Source organism: Phocoena phocoena, chromosome 4 (genome assembly GCF_963924675.1).
Source record: "Phocoena phocoena chromosome 4, mPhoPho1.1, whole genome shotgun sequence".
In the NCBI taxonomy this organism is placed as follows: Eukaryota; Metazoa; Chordata; class Mammalia; order Artiodactyla; family Phocoenidae; genus Phocoena; species Phocoena phocoena.
Window position 1 is genome coordinate 79,331,409 of NC_089222.1, and position 12,729 is coordinate 79,344,137.

The window sequence follows — 12,729 nt, forward strand, 5'->3', positions numbered from 1 at the left end:
TGCTAGTCTTTTTTTTTTTTTTTTTTTTTTTTTTTTTTGCGGTACGCAGGCCTCTCACTGTTGTGGCCTCTCCGGTTGTGGAGCACAGGCTCCGGACACGCAAGCTCAGTGGCCATGGCTCACGGGCCTAGCCGCTCTGTAGCATGTGGGATCTTCCCAGACCCGGGCATCTGGTTAGGAAGCCCTAACTGCTAATCTTAAGAGAGGAAGTGATCTTCATATTCATCTTTGTATTTTATGTATTTAACAAAAGGAAAACCCTAGCTTAGCTCTCTAGGACCTTCTTGCCTTATGATTCAAGGTGCCTCGTAAGTTGATCATGAAGAGCATAATTGTATGACATTGCTTGCCAGAGTATTGTTCACTAATCGTGACCAAATTACCCAGCTGTTATATCATTTACTTCTGAATTCTTTGTCACCATGACAATAATCTAGTATATATCATAAAATCTTAGTTTTCCAGAACCACTAAGAAATGAATGGGGGGTGGGGGTTATGGGATAGCTGAAGGCTTGTACCTTTAAGCACCAAAATTTAAATTTTACTTTTATAAGGGGATGGAAGAGGGCATAAAAAGAAACTGTTCTAAAAAAATGTGTTTTCCTTTCAAATTTATTTCTCTATTTATCTTAGTGTTGTCTTAAATTCTTTGGCACTCTTCCCATTTAAGCCTGGGTAATTCTAAACAGTGATTTTTGACCTATATTTTCCTATCTCTCATCACTGTAACAATTTTTAATTTAATTGAGAGCCTAGATGATCACCTTTATTTCCAAAGCTACAAGATATAATTTCCCTTTCTCACCTTTTGCCCCTAGCCTCACTCTTTTCACATTAGCTTCTTCTTAAGAAGGAAATAATAGCCTAGAATCAATCTTCAAACAACCGAAGTATCAATTAACAGACTATTCCTTGATAAGAGTTCATTGTTTTCTCTACATGAAAACCTAAAATCTCAATTCTGTACGATAAAATGTACTTCAAGATCTGACTTTTATTATTAAGTATTACTATTTTAAAAATCTCTCTTTACTGTAAGAAGGCAAGCATTAGAAGATAAGGCCTTTCAAACTGACTAAACTTTCTGCCACAGAAAAACAATTTTCTAAAGATGTGAATAGTATCTTTAGAGACCTTAAGGACAAAAAGGTTAAGAAATAAGCATAGGGCTTCCCTGGTGGCGCAGTGGTTGAGAGTCCGCCTGCCGATGCAGGGGACACAGGTTCGTGCCCCGGTCCAGGAGGATCCCACATGCCGTGGAGCGGCTGGGCCCGTGAGCCATGGCCACTGAGCCTGCGCGTCTGGAGCCTGTGCTCCACAATGGGAGAGGCCACAACAGTGAGAGGACCGTGTACCGCAAAAAAGAAAAAAAAAAAGAAATAAATAAACATAGAGCCTAAAGGAAAGAAAAAGATAGGTAATAGACACCAACATATGTAAATGCCCAAAAAAGGCTTAAAAATAATCCGTCAAGGCAAAATTTCCACTCAGGAGAACAACCCAGAGGTGGAACTGGTGCAAATACCAACAGGCAGTGTGAGGTACTGGATCAGAACTAGGCAGTTTTCCAATGATAAAAATACTGGTAACATACAAGGCTTAAATGTAGAAAACAGGCATAAAATCACAATACTCTTTTCAAATATTCCAGTAGAATTCACTTACCTCATCATAATAAACTCTCAGTTCTGCTCTTTTAGATTTCAAGTCCCAGAATACTACAGTACCATTTTCATAACCTATTAGCAGCTGGAAAACATTAGAACAATCATTTTTGTAATTCTAACATTAATTTTACCTTGTTCCAAATAAAAATTAATGTTAATACAATAAAGTATAATCATACTACACTATACAACTTTATTTAGAATACCAATTTTTCCAAACCTGAATACAGGTTTTCTACATTGAAAAAATTTGGCACATGAACTCTACTTCAATATAAACATTTACCAATGAAATCTACCTCATTCCAAAGAGTATATTGAGAAAATATGTAAGTATATATGAAACAACATAAAAATAAATGAGAACATTGGAACAACAGAAAAATGGGATAGAAAATGAAGATGAAATAAAGGACATGTGATAACTTTAACAAACAGTGTATATGCCATGCAGTTTTTTGCACTTGAAAAATGTGGCCACAAATTTGGCTTCAAATTTCTTTCTATCAAATCCAATTTTCTGACTTACGTCAGTATTTTAAATTGGTGATTTATGAACTCTCTGCAGTTCACAAAGATATTCTAGAGATCCACATCATTAAATATAGTTGATACTGATTTATAAATCAATAAATAAGACAATTAACAAAATATACATTCTTCATTTCAAAAGAAAAGGATTTGAGAACAGAAAATGATTATTAGATGATCATATTCAAGACTCAGTCATTCAGCTAAATACTGCTAGCTGTGCTGATGGTTTTTACTATGATTCTGATTTTTATTTGTAGTTATATTTTGTTAAATTTAATCTACCATTGGTTAAAAAAAACCCAGAAAGGATAAAAATAGGCCAACGTTCAAATAATGATATTTCACAGGAATGTGCCTTAAGATGATTTTCTTGAAATCCATTAGCAGTATTTCTCTGGTGAAAATTCTTATACGGTTAATAAAGATGTTTCAGTAACTCCAAAACACAGTGGTAAAAACAGAAAATATAATGGTAGTTATAAGTTACTCCTACATAGTTTCTTGAGACCTAATCATTTCCCGAGAAATTTTATAACAGAACACAAAAAAACAACAAAAATAAGCCAGCTAGTAGTTTTAACAGGAAACAAAATTTCAAATATCAGATCATGAAAGCAATGCACATTACTTTTGAAGGTATAGCATATACTTAAATGTTTTATTATTAAACTGCAAACAATAAATTCTAAAATTGACTTTAAAAATTGAGCTTTCTACATATTAAGTTAAAGTTAATGACTTCATAAATTTAAAAAGTCAAAATTAGTGTAAACAAAGACTTTCTTAAAATAAAATTTATATAAAGTAATATATACTGTACTAAGATATGTATTAACTTCAACTTTTTTTTATATACCAGAGAAAATGATAAACAATAAAACCAAATCCTATGAGGTGTATGATAAAAGTTTCTATGAAATGTATGGAAAGAAGATTTATAAGTCTAAAAAGTTTGGAAAATCTGACCTAAGCAAGAAAATGAATAATATAACCTTTCAGAAATTGAGCCTCAAGATGTAATGGAATGATATTCTAAAGTGCTATTATGTTTTTTATAATAAACATAAGATAGAAGTCAGTTTGTTTATAAAACATTATAAGCAATAGTCCCAGTAAATCACAAAATATAAAATAATAAACCTCAAAGTATCAAAAAATTGAGATAACTATACAAGATTGTGATATGGAAAATATGAAAATACATTAGAAACACTTAAAGAATTGAGAAAGAGAAAAACAGCCCCTGACATCCAGGAGACACCAGACAAAGTCATTCTGTGACCATGATGAATCAAGACAAAAATAAGATCCCTCTGTAATCATGCCTGATCACATCAAAACAGGAATATTGCCCACATCACAAATACATATCATATATGTACATGTGTGTGTGTATATATATATATATGTGTGTAAATATATATATATGTGTGTGTGTGTATATATATATATATATATATATATATAGGCAAAGAAGTAGGTGATTTCTTCACTACATATTGTCAGGACCTGGAAAAGTTTCTGAAGAAAATAGGTATCTGCAAAAATATCTGTTAAATTAGTTAGTAAATACCAAATAATCAAAATCAAAGATACTATATATTCTCTAACAAACATGAAATTAGAACTCACTGACAAAAATATTTTGGAAACTAAAAAATATGCATTTAAGTAATTATGGCGAAACAAGAAATCATAATGAAAAGTATGCAACAGAAAAGAACAAAAATGCCTCATATTGAACCTTGTGGGATACAGATGATCCTCATCAAGAGGGAAATATATGGTTTTATAAATGCAGGCATACCTTAAAGATACTGTGGGTTCAGTTCCAGACCACCTCAACAGAATGTAATATCAAAATAAAGTGAGTTATACAAGTTTTTTTTGGTTTCTCAGTGCATGTAGACTTCTATACTGTAATCTATTAAGTGTACATAGCATTATGTCTAAAAAAGCAATACACATAACTTAATTAAAAGTACTTTATAGCTAAAAAATGCTAACCATCATCTGAGCCTTCAGTGACTCATATTTTTTCAAGGGTAATATCAAAGATCACTGGGTAGAGGTGGGATCAAGATGGAAGAGTAGGAAGACCCTGAGCTCACCTCCTCCTGTGCACACACCAAAACTACAACATATATATAAAATAACTCTCTCTCAGAACAATCTGAAGACTGGCTGTACAGCTTTTTTACAATTAAGGATATTTTTTTTTTAATCACAAAGAGACAGGTACAAGGGTGAAAGAAGCGACCTAGTTAGGACCCACACCCCCAGCAGGTCACCCAAAAGACAAAGGGGATATTACAAACTCAGAGGCCCCAGCCAATGCTCACTTCAGCTCCAGCCCTCCCACCAAAGCCAGCAAGCACACACAGTCTGCAAAGGGACACTCCTATACAATGACACACTTTCCACACCAGGTGAGACAAATGTTTTGCCTAATTAATAAAGACAAACACTGAAAGTGAAACAAAATTAAGAAGGCAGAGGAATATGTTCCAAATGAAACAACAAGATAAAACTCCTAATGAAATGAAGATAAGTAATTTACATGATAAAGATTTCAAAGCAATGTCATAAAAATGCTTACCAAACTCAGAAGAATAGAGGATCACAGTGAGAACTTCAATAAAAAATTAGAAAATATTAAAAAAGAACCAATCAGAGCTTAAGAATACAATAACTGAAATGAAAAATATACCAGAGAGAATAAAAAGCAGATTAAGTGGTAAAGAAGAATTAATAAATGAGTTGGAAAACAGAATAGTGGAAATCACCCAATCAGAACAGTAAAAAGAAAAAGGTTTTAAAATAAGGATAGTTTAAGGGACCTCTGACACAACACTGAGTGTCACAATATTCATGTTATAGGATTTAGTCCCAGGAGGAGAAAAGAGAGGAAAAGGGGCAGAAAATATATTTGATGAAATAAGGGCTGACAAATTCTCTACCCTGGGGAATGAAATAGATATCCAGGTCCAGGAATCAGAGACAGTCCTAAAAAGATGAACCCAAAGAGTCAACACCAAGACACATCATAAGAAAAACAGCCAGAGTTAAAGAGAGAGAATTCTAAAGGTAGCAAGAGAAAAACAAAGAATCAAACAAAACGGAACCCCCATAAGGCTCTCATTGATTTTTCAGCAGAAACTGTAGGCCAGAAGACAGTGGCATGATATATTTAAAGTGCTGAAAGGGAAAAACCTAAACCAAGGATACTCTACACAACAAGGTTAGGCATTCAGAATTGAAGGCAATATAAAGGTTCCCAAGACGAGCAAAAAGTAAAAGAGTTCATCGCTGCCAGGCAGGCCACACAAGCAATGTTGAAGGATCTTCTTTAAGCAAAAAAGAAAAGGCCATAACAAGAAATGAGAAAATACATGAAGAAAATAAATCTCATTGGTAGAAGCAAATATAATAGTAAAGGCAGTGGATCAACTGCTTAAAAAGCTGGTATGGAGGTTAGATGACAAAAGTTGTAAAATCAATTCTAATTACAATGAGTAATTAAAGGATACACAAAAAGATGTAAAATATAATGTCAAAAACATAAAATATGGTGATGGGATTATAAAAACTGTAGAACTTTAAGAATGTGTTTCAATTTAAATGACTATCAGTTTAAAACAAGTATCTATCTACCTACCTGCCTATTTACTGCATAGTAACCAAAAACCAAAAACCTAGAATAGATACACAAATACAAAGAGAAAGAAACCCAAACATAATACTAAAAAAAAAATCATCAAACCACAGGGAAGAGACTAAAAGAAGAAGAAAAGAATAGAGAAGAACTACAAAAACAATCAGAAAACATATAACAAAATGGCAAAAAGGACATGCCTATCAATAATCACTTTAAGTGTAAATGAACTAAATGCCCCAATCAAAAGACACTGGGTGGCTGAATGGATAAAAAAAAACAAGACATCTATATGCTGCCTATAAGAGACTCACTTCTGAGCTAAAGACACACATAGACTGAAAGTGAAAGGATGGGAAAAGATATTCCATGGAAATGGAAATGAAAAGAAAGCAGGGGTAATATAACTCATATCAGACAAAATAGACTTTAAAACAAAGATTGTAACAAAAGGCGAAGAAGGGCATTACATAATGTTAAGGGGGGGTCAATCCAAAAAGAGGAACTAATATTCATAACATATATGCACCTAACATAGGAGCAACTAAATATATAAACCAAATATTAACAGACATAAAAGGAGAAATTGACAGTAACACAGTATTAGTAGGGGATTTAATACCCCACATACATCAATGAATAAATCATCCAGACAGAAAATCAATAAGAAAACATTGGCCTTCAATGATACTTTGAGCAGTTGGACTTAATAGATATCTACAGAGTATTCCATCCAAAAACTATAGAATACACATCTTCTTCAACTGCACATGGAACATTCTCCAGGATAGATCACATGGTAGGCCACAAAACTAATCTCAGTAATTTAAAGAGTAAAATCATATAAAGTATCTTTTCTGACCACAGTGGTATGAAACTAGATATCAATTACAGAATGAGAGGTGGAAAAGACACAAACACATGAAGGCTAAACAATGGGCTGCTAAAAAAAATAATGGGTCAATGAAGAAATCAAAGAGAAAAAATTTTTTAAATGTCTTGAGATGAATGAAAATTGAAACACAACTTTTCAAAATCTGTGGGATGCAGCAAATGCAGTTCCTAGGGGGAAGTTTGTAGCAATACAGGCCTATCTCAAGAAATTTTAAAAATCTCAAAAAACCTGACTTGAAACCTAAAGGAATTACAAAAAGAAAAAACTCATAGTAGAAGGAAGGAAATAATAAAGATCAGGGGAGAAATAAATAAAATAGAGACCAAAAAATGGAGAAAAAGATCAATGAAACTAAGAGGTTATTTTTTTAAGATAAAGAAAATTGATGAAACTTTAGCCAGACTCATCAAGAAAAAAGAGAGAAGGTCCAATTAAATACAATCAAAAATGAACATGAAGTTATACAAGATATCACAGGAATACAATAATTGAAGAATACTACAAACATTTACACGACAACAACTTGAACAATCTAGAAGAAATGGACAAACTCATAAATGTACAATATCCCAGGAAAAAATAGAAAGTATGAACAGACCAATTACCAGTAATGAAATTGAATCAGTAATAAAAAACAAAACCAAAACTCCCAACAAACAAAAGTCCAGTATCACATAGCTTCACACTGGAATTCTACCAAACATTGAAAGAAGATTTAGTATCTATCCTTTTCAAACTCTTTTAAAACACTGAAGAGAAGGGAACACTTCCAAACTCATTCTTTGAATCCAGCATTACACTGATACCAAAGCCAGGCAAAGATACTACAACAAAAGGAAATTACATGTCAATAAATCTAAAAAATATAGATGCAAAGATCCTCAACAAAATATTAGCAAACAAAATTCAACAATATATAAAAAGGATCATACACCATGATCAAATGGGATTTATCCCAACGGTGCAAGTTTGGTTCAGTATCTGCAAATCAATCAATGTGATACACCATATTAACTAAAGGAAGGATAAAATCACATGATCATTACAATCAGTGCAGAAAAAGCATTTGACAAAATTCAACAACTATTCATGATAAAAATCCTTATCAAAGTTGGTATAGAGGAAATATATCTCAATATAATAAAAGCCATTTGTGGCAAAACCACAGCTAACATTATACTCAATGGTGACAAGCTAAAAGCTTTTCCTAAGTTCAGGAACAAGACAAGAATGTCCACTCTTATTCAACATAGTATTGGAAGTCCTAGCCCCAGGAATCAGACAAGAAAAAGAAATGAAAGTCATCTAAATTAGAAGGGAAAAAGTAAAATTGTCACTATTTGCAGATGACATGATACTTTATATAAAAATCCCTAAAGACTATTAGAACTAATAAATAAATTCAGTAAAGATGCAGGATACAAAATTAATATACATAAATCTTCATTTCTATACATCAAAAATGAACTATCAGAAAGAGAAAGCAAGAAAGCAATCCCACTTAAAATTGCATCAAAAAATATAAAATATTTAGGAATAAAGTTAACCAAGGAGATGAAAGATCTACACTCTGAAAACTATATGACACTGATGAAAGAAACTGAAGACAACATAAATAAAGATATTCTATGTTCATGGATTGGAAGAATTAATAGTGTTAAAAAGTCTAGGGGCTTCCCTGGTGGCACAGTGGTTGAGAGTCCACCTGCCGATGCAGGGGATGCGGGTTCGTGCCCCTGTCCAGGAGGATCCCATGTGCCATGGAGCAGCTGGGCCCGTGAGCCATGGCCACTGGGCCTGCACATCCGGAGCCTGTGCTCTGTGGTGGGAGAGGCCACAGCAGTGAGAGGTCCATGTACCACAAAAAAAAAAAAAGTCTATACCACCCAAAGCAATCTACATATTCAGTGAAATCCCTATCAAAATACTGAGGGCATTTTTCACAGAACTAGAACAAATAATCCTAAAATTTCAATGAACCATAAAAGACCCTGAATAATCAAAGCCATCTTGAGAAAGGAGAACAAAGCTGGAGGTATCACACACACACTCCCTGACTTCAAAATATACTATAAAGCTAAAGTAATCAAAACAGTATGACACTGCACCAAAACAGACACATAGATCAATGGAACAGAATAGAGAGCCTAGAAATAAACTCACACATACAGTCAATTAATCAACAACAAAGGAGGCAACAATATACAATGGGAAAAAGACAGTTTCTTCACATAAGTGGTTTGGGGAAAACTGGACAGCTACATGTAAAAGAATGAAACTAGACCATTTTCTCACAACATATAAAAAAATAAACTCTAAACGGACAAAAGAGGACTTCCCTGGTGGTCCAGTGGTAAAGAATCTGCCTTCCAATGCAGGGGACGGGGGTTCAATCTCTGGTCGGGGAACTAAGATCCCACATGCTGTGGGGCAACTAAGCCTGCACGCCACAACTACTGAGCCCATGCACCTCAATGAGAGAGCCTGCATGCTGCAAACTACAGAGCCCACATGCTCTGGAACCTGTGCACCACAACTACAGAGCCCACTCACTCTGGAGCCTGCATGCCACAACTAGAGAGAGAAAATCCTCATGCCACTACTAGAGAAAAGCCCACGTGCTGCAACGAAGAGCCCATGCACCACAATGAGCACTGCAACGAAAGATCCCACATGCCGCAATGAAGATCCCATGTGCCACAACAAAGACCTGATGCAGCCCAATAAATAAATATTTTTTTAAAAAGCCATAGCAATGGACATACCATTAAAAAATAAATAAATAAATGTACAAAAGACTTAAATGTAAGACCTGAAACAACAAAACTCCTAGAAGAAAACAGGCAGTATGTTCTTTGAAATCAGTCTTAGCAATATTTTTTTGGATCTGTCTCCTCAGGTAAGGACAACAAAAGCAAAAATAAGCAAACGGGACCACATCAAACTAAAAATCTTTTGCACAGTGAAGGAAAGCATTAACAAAATTAAAAGACAAGTATGGAATAGGAGAAAATATTTGCAAATGATGTGACTGACGTTCAAAATATATAAAGAACTCATACAATTCAATATCAAAAAAACAAACTATCCGATTAAAAAATGGCATTTTTCCAAAGAAGCTATACAGATGTCCAACAGGCACATGAAAAGATGCTCAACATCACTAATCAACAGGAAAATGCAAATCACAACCACAATGAGATATCACCTCACACCTGTCAAAATGGCTATCATCAAAAAGACAACAAATAATTAACAAGTGTTGGCAAGGATGTGGAGAAAAGGGAACACTTGTGCATTGTTGGGGAGAACATAAACTGGTGCAGCCGCTATGGAAAGCAGTATGGAGGTTCCTCAAAAGAATTAAAAATTGAACCACCATACGATCCAGCAATTCCACTCCTGGGTATTTACTTAAAGAAAAAGAAAACACTAATTCAAAAACATATGCACCCCAATGTTCACTGTAGCATTATATACAATAGCCAAGATATGAAGCAACTTAAATGTCCATAAACAGATGAATGGATAAAGATGTGGTACACACACACACACACACACACACACACACTGCAATATTTCTCAGCCATAAAAAGGAATGAAATAATGCCATTTGTGACAGCATGAATGGACCTGGAGGGTAGTATGCTAAGTGAAATAAGTCAGACTAAGAAAGACAAATAGTATATGTTTTTACTTTTATATGTGGAATCTAAAAAACAAAACAATCAAATACAACAAAACAGAAACAGACTCACAACAGAGAACAAACTAGTAGTTGCCAGAGGGAAGGGTTGCAAAATAGGTGAAGGGGATTAAGAGGCACAAACTACCAGTTTTAAAATAAGTCATAGGCATGTGATGTACAGCACAGGGAACATAGTCAATAATATCATAGTAACTTTGTATGGTGCATAACCTATAAAAGTATCAAATCACTATGTTTTACAGCTGAAATTAATATAAGTAAACTATATTTCAATTAAAAGTAATCACTGATGACAGACCACCTTAAGAAATATAATAACGAAAAAGTTTGAAATACTGTGAGAATTACCAAAATGTGACACAGAGACATAAAGTGAGCAAATGCTATTGGGAAAATGGTGCCAATAGACTTGCTCGACTCATGGTTGCCACAAATCTTCAATTTGAAAAAAAATGCAATATTTGTGAAGTGCAATTAAGTGACGCACAATAAATCGAGGCGTGCCTGTACATATTAAAAGGAGAAAAGTATAAATTTTTAATAAATATAAGCATTTAACAGTAGAATGTCACAAAAGAGAGAATAAAGTCCAACAAATAGAAGAAAAAATGAGTCATCTTATCCAGGAGCAAAGCATACCTTTCACTTATTCAAGTTTTCAGGAATTTTGAGTTTTCCACATACAGATTTTCTTGTTAATTTTATAGCAAATTATTTTTAAAACTTTTGTTGCTATTTTGTACAGGATCTTCTCTTTATTATGTTTTATAAGAGGGTATTGTTTCTATAGTTGGATTTTAGTATGCTACCTTCTAAATTATTTTATTCTTTGTATTAATTTTAATGTTGATTTTCTTAGGCATTCCAGGTTATATTATCATATAATCTAAAATAGAGATTATTTTACTTCTTCCTTTCCAATTTTTATACCTCTAATTGTTTGTACTTGTCTAACTGCATTACTAAAACATCCTATAGTGTTAAAAATAATGGAGGGGATGAGCATCCTTGCTTTCTTCCTAACTTTAGTGACAATGTCTCTTGGTGTTTCCCTATTAAATAAAATCCCAGATTTTATATATATATATAATATTATTATTATATATATTATACATACATATATAATATATATAACATATATCATTAAAGAAGTATGAATTCATTCAATATTTTATAAATTTATTTTATCAGGAATAGGTGTTTAATTTTTTAATATTTTTATTGAAATATAAATATAGAAAAGCATACAAATTACAGCTGTGTCTTTCTTTAGTAATGACATTTAATTTTTTCTTCCAATTTTGAGACATAATTGACATACAGCACTGTATAAGTTTCCGGTGTACCGCATAATGACTTGACTTAGATACATCATGAAATGTTCATCAAATAAGTTTAGTGAACATCCATCATCTCATACAGATACAAAATAAAATAGAAAAAATTTTTTCTTTTGATGAGACCTCTTAGGTTTTGCTTTTTTAACAACTTTCATATATAACATACAACAGTGTTAATTATATTTATTATGTTGTACATTACATCCCTAGTACTTATTTATCTTATAACTGGATGGTTCTACCTTTTGACAGCCTTCATCCAATTCCCCCTCCTTCCACTCCCTGTCTCTGGTAACCATAAATTTGATCATTTTTTCTATGAGTTTTTTGTTATTTTGAAGTATAATTGACCTACCACATTTTGTTAGTTCCTATTACACAACATAGTGATTTGGTATTTCTATACATTTCAAAATGATCACCACAATGAGTCATAGTTATTGACTGTATTCCTCACATGACTCATTTATTTTGCAACTGGAGGTTTGTTAATCTTAATCTCCCCCACCTATTTCTTTCCTCACGCCAAACTCTCCTCTCTTGCTACCGTTTGTTTGTTCTCTGTATTTGTAACTCTGTTTCTGTTTTGTTATATTTGTTCATTTGTTTTGTATTTTAGATTCCACATATAAGTGATTCACAACAGTATTTGTCTTTCTCTGTCTGACTTATTTTACTTAGCATGATACACTCTAGGTCTACCCATGTTGTTGCAAATGACAAGATTTCATTCTTTTCATGACTGAAAAATATTCCTCTGTGTGTGTGTGTGTGTGTGTATGTGTGTGTGTACCACATCTTAATCCTTTCATCTATTAATGGGCACTTAGGTTGCTTCCAAACCTTGCCTATTGTAAATAAAGCTGCAATAAACATAGAGGTGCACATATCCTTTCTAATTAGTGTCTATGCTTTCTTTGGATAAAT

The 12,729-nt window shown here is 33.3% G+C and overlaps 1 protein-coding gene across 2 annotated transcripts in view; it reads right to left on the minus strand.

Moving 5' to 3' along the window:
• STXBP5L (syntaxin binding protein 5L) overlaps positions 1-12,729 on the minus strand; it is a 398,063-nt gene that overhangs the window by 235,318 nt on the left and 150,016 nt on the right. For both annotated transcript variants that reach the window (XM_065875972.1, XM_065875974.1), the window contains exon 7: positions 1,668-1,751. In XM_065875972.1, coding sequence (XP_065732044.1) covers positions 1,668-1,751 — 84 coding nt within the window. The remainder of the gene's footprint in view (positions 1-1,667; positions 1,752-12,729) is intronic.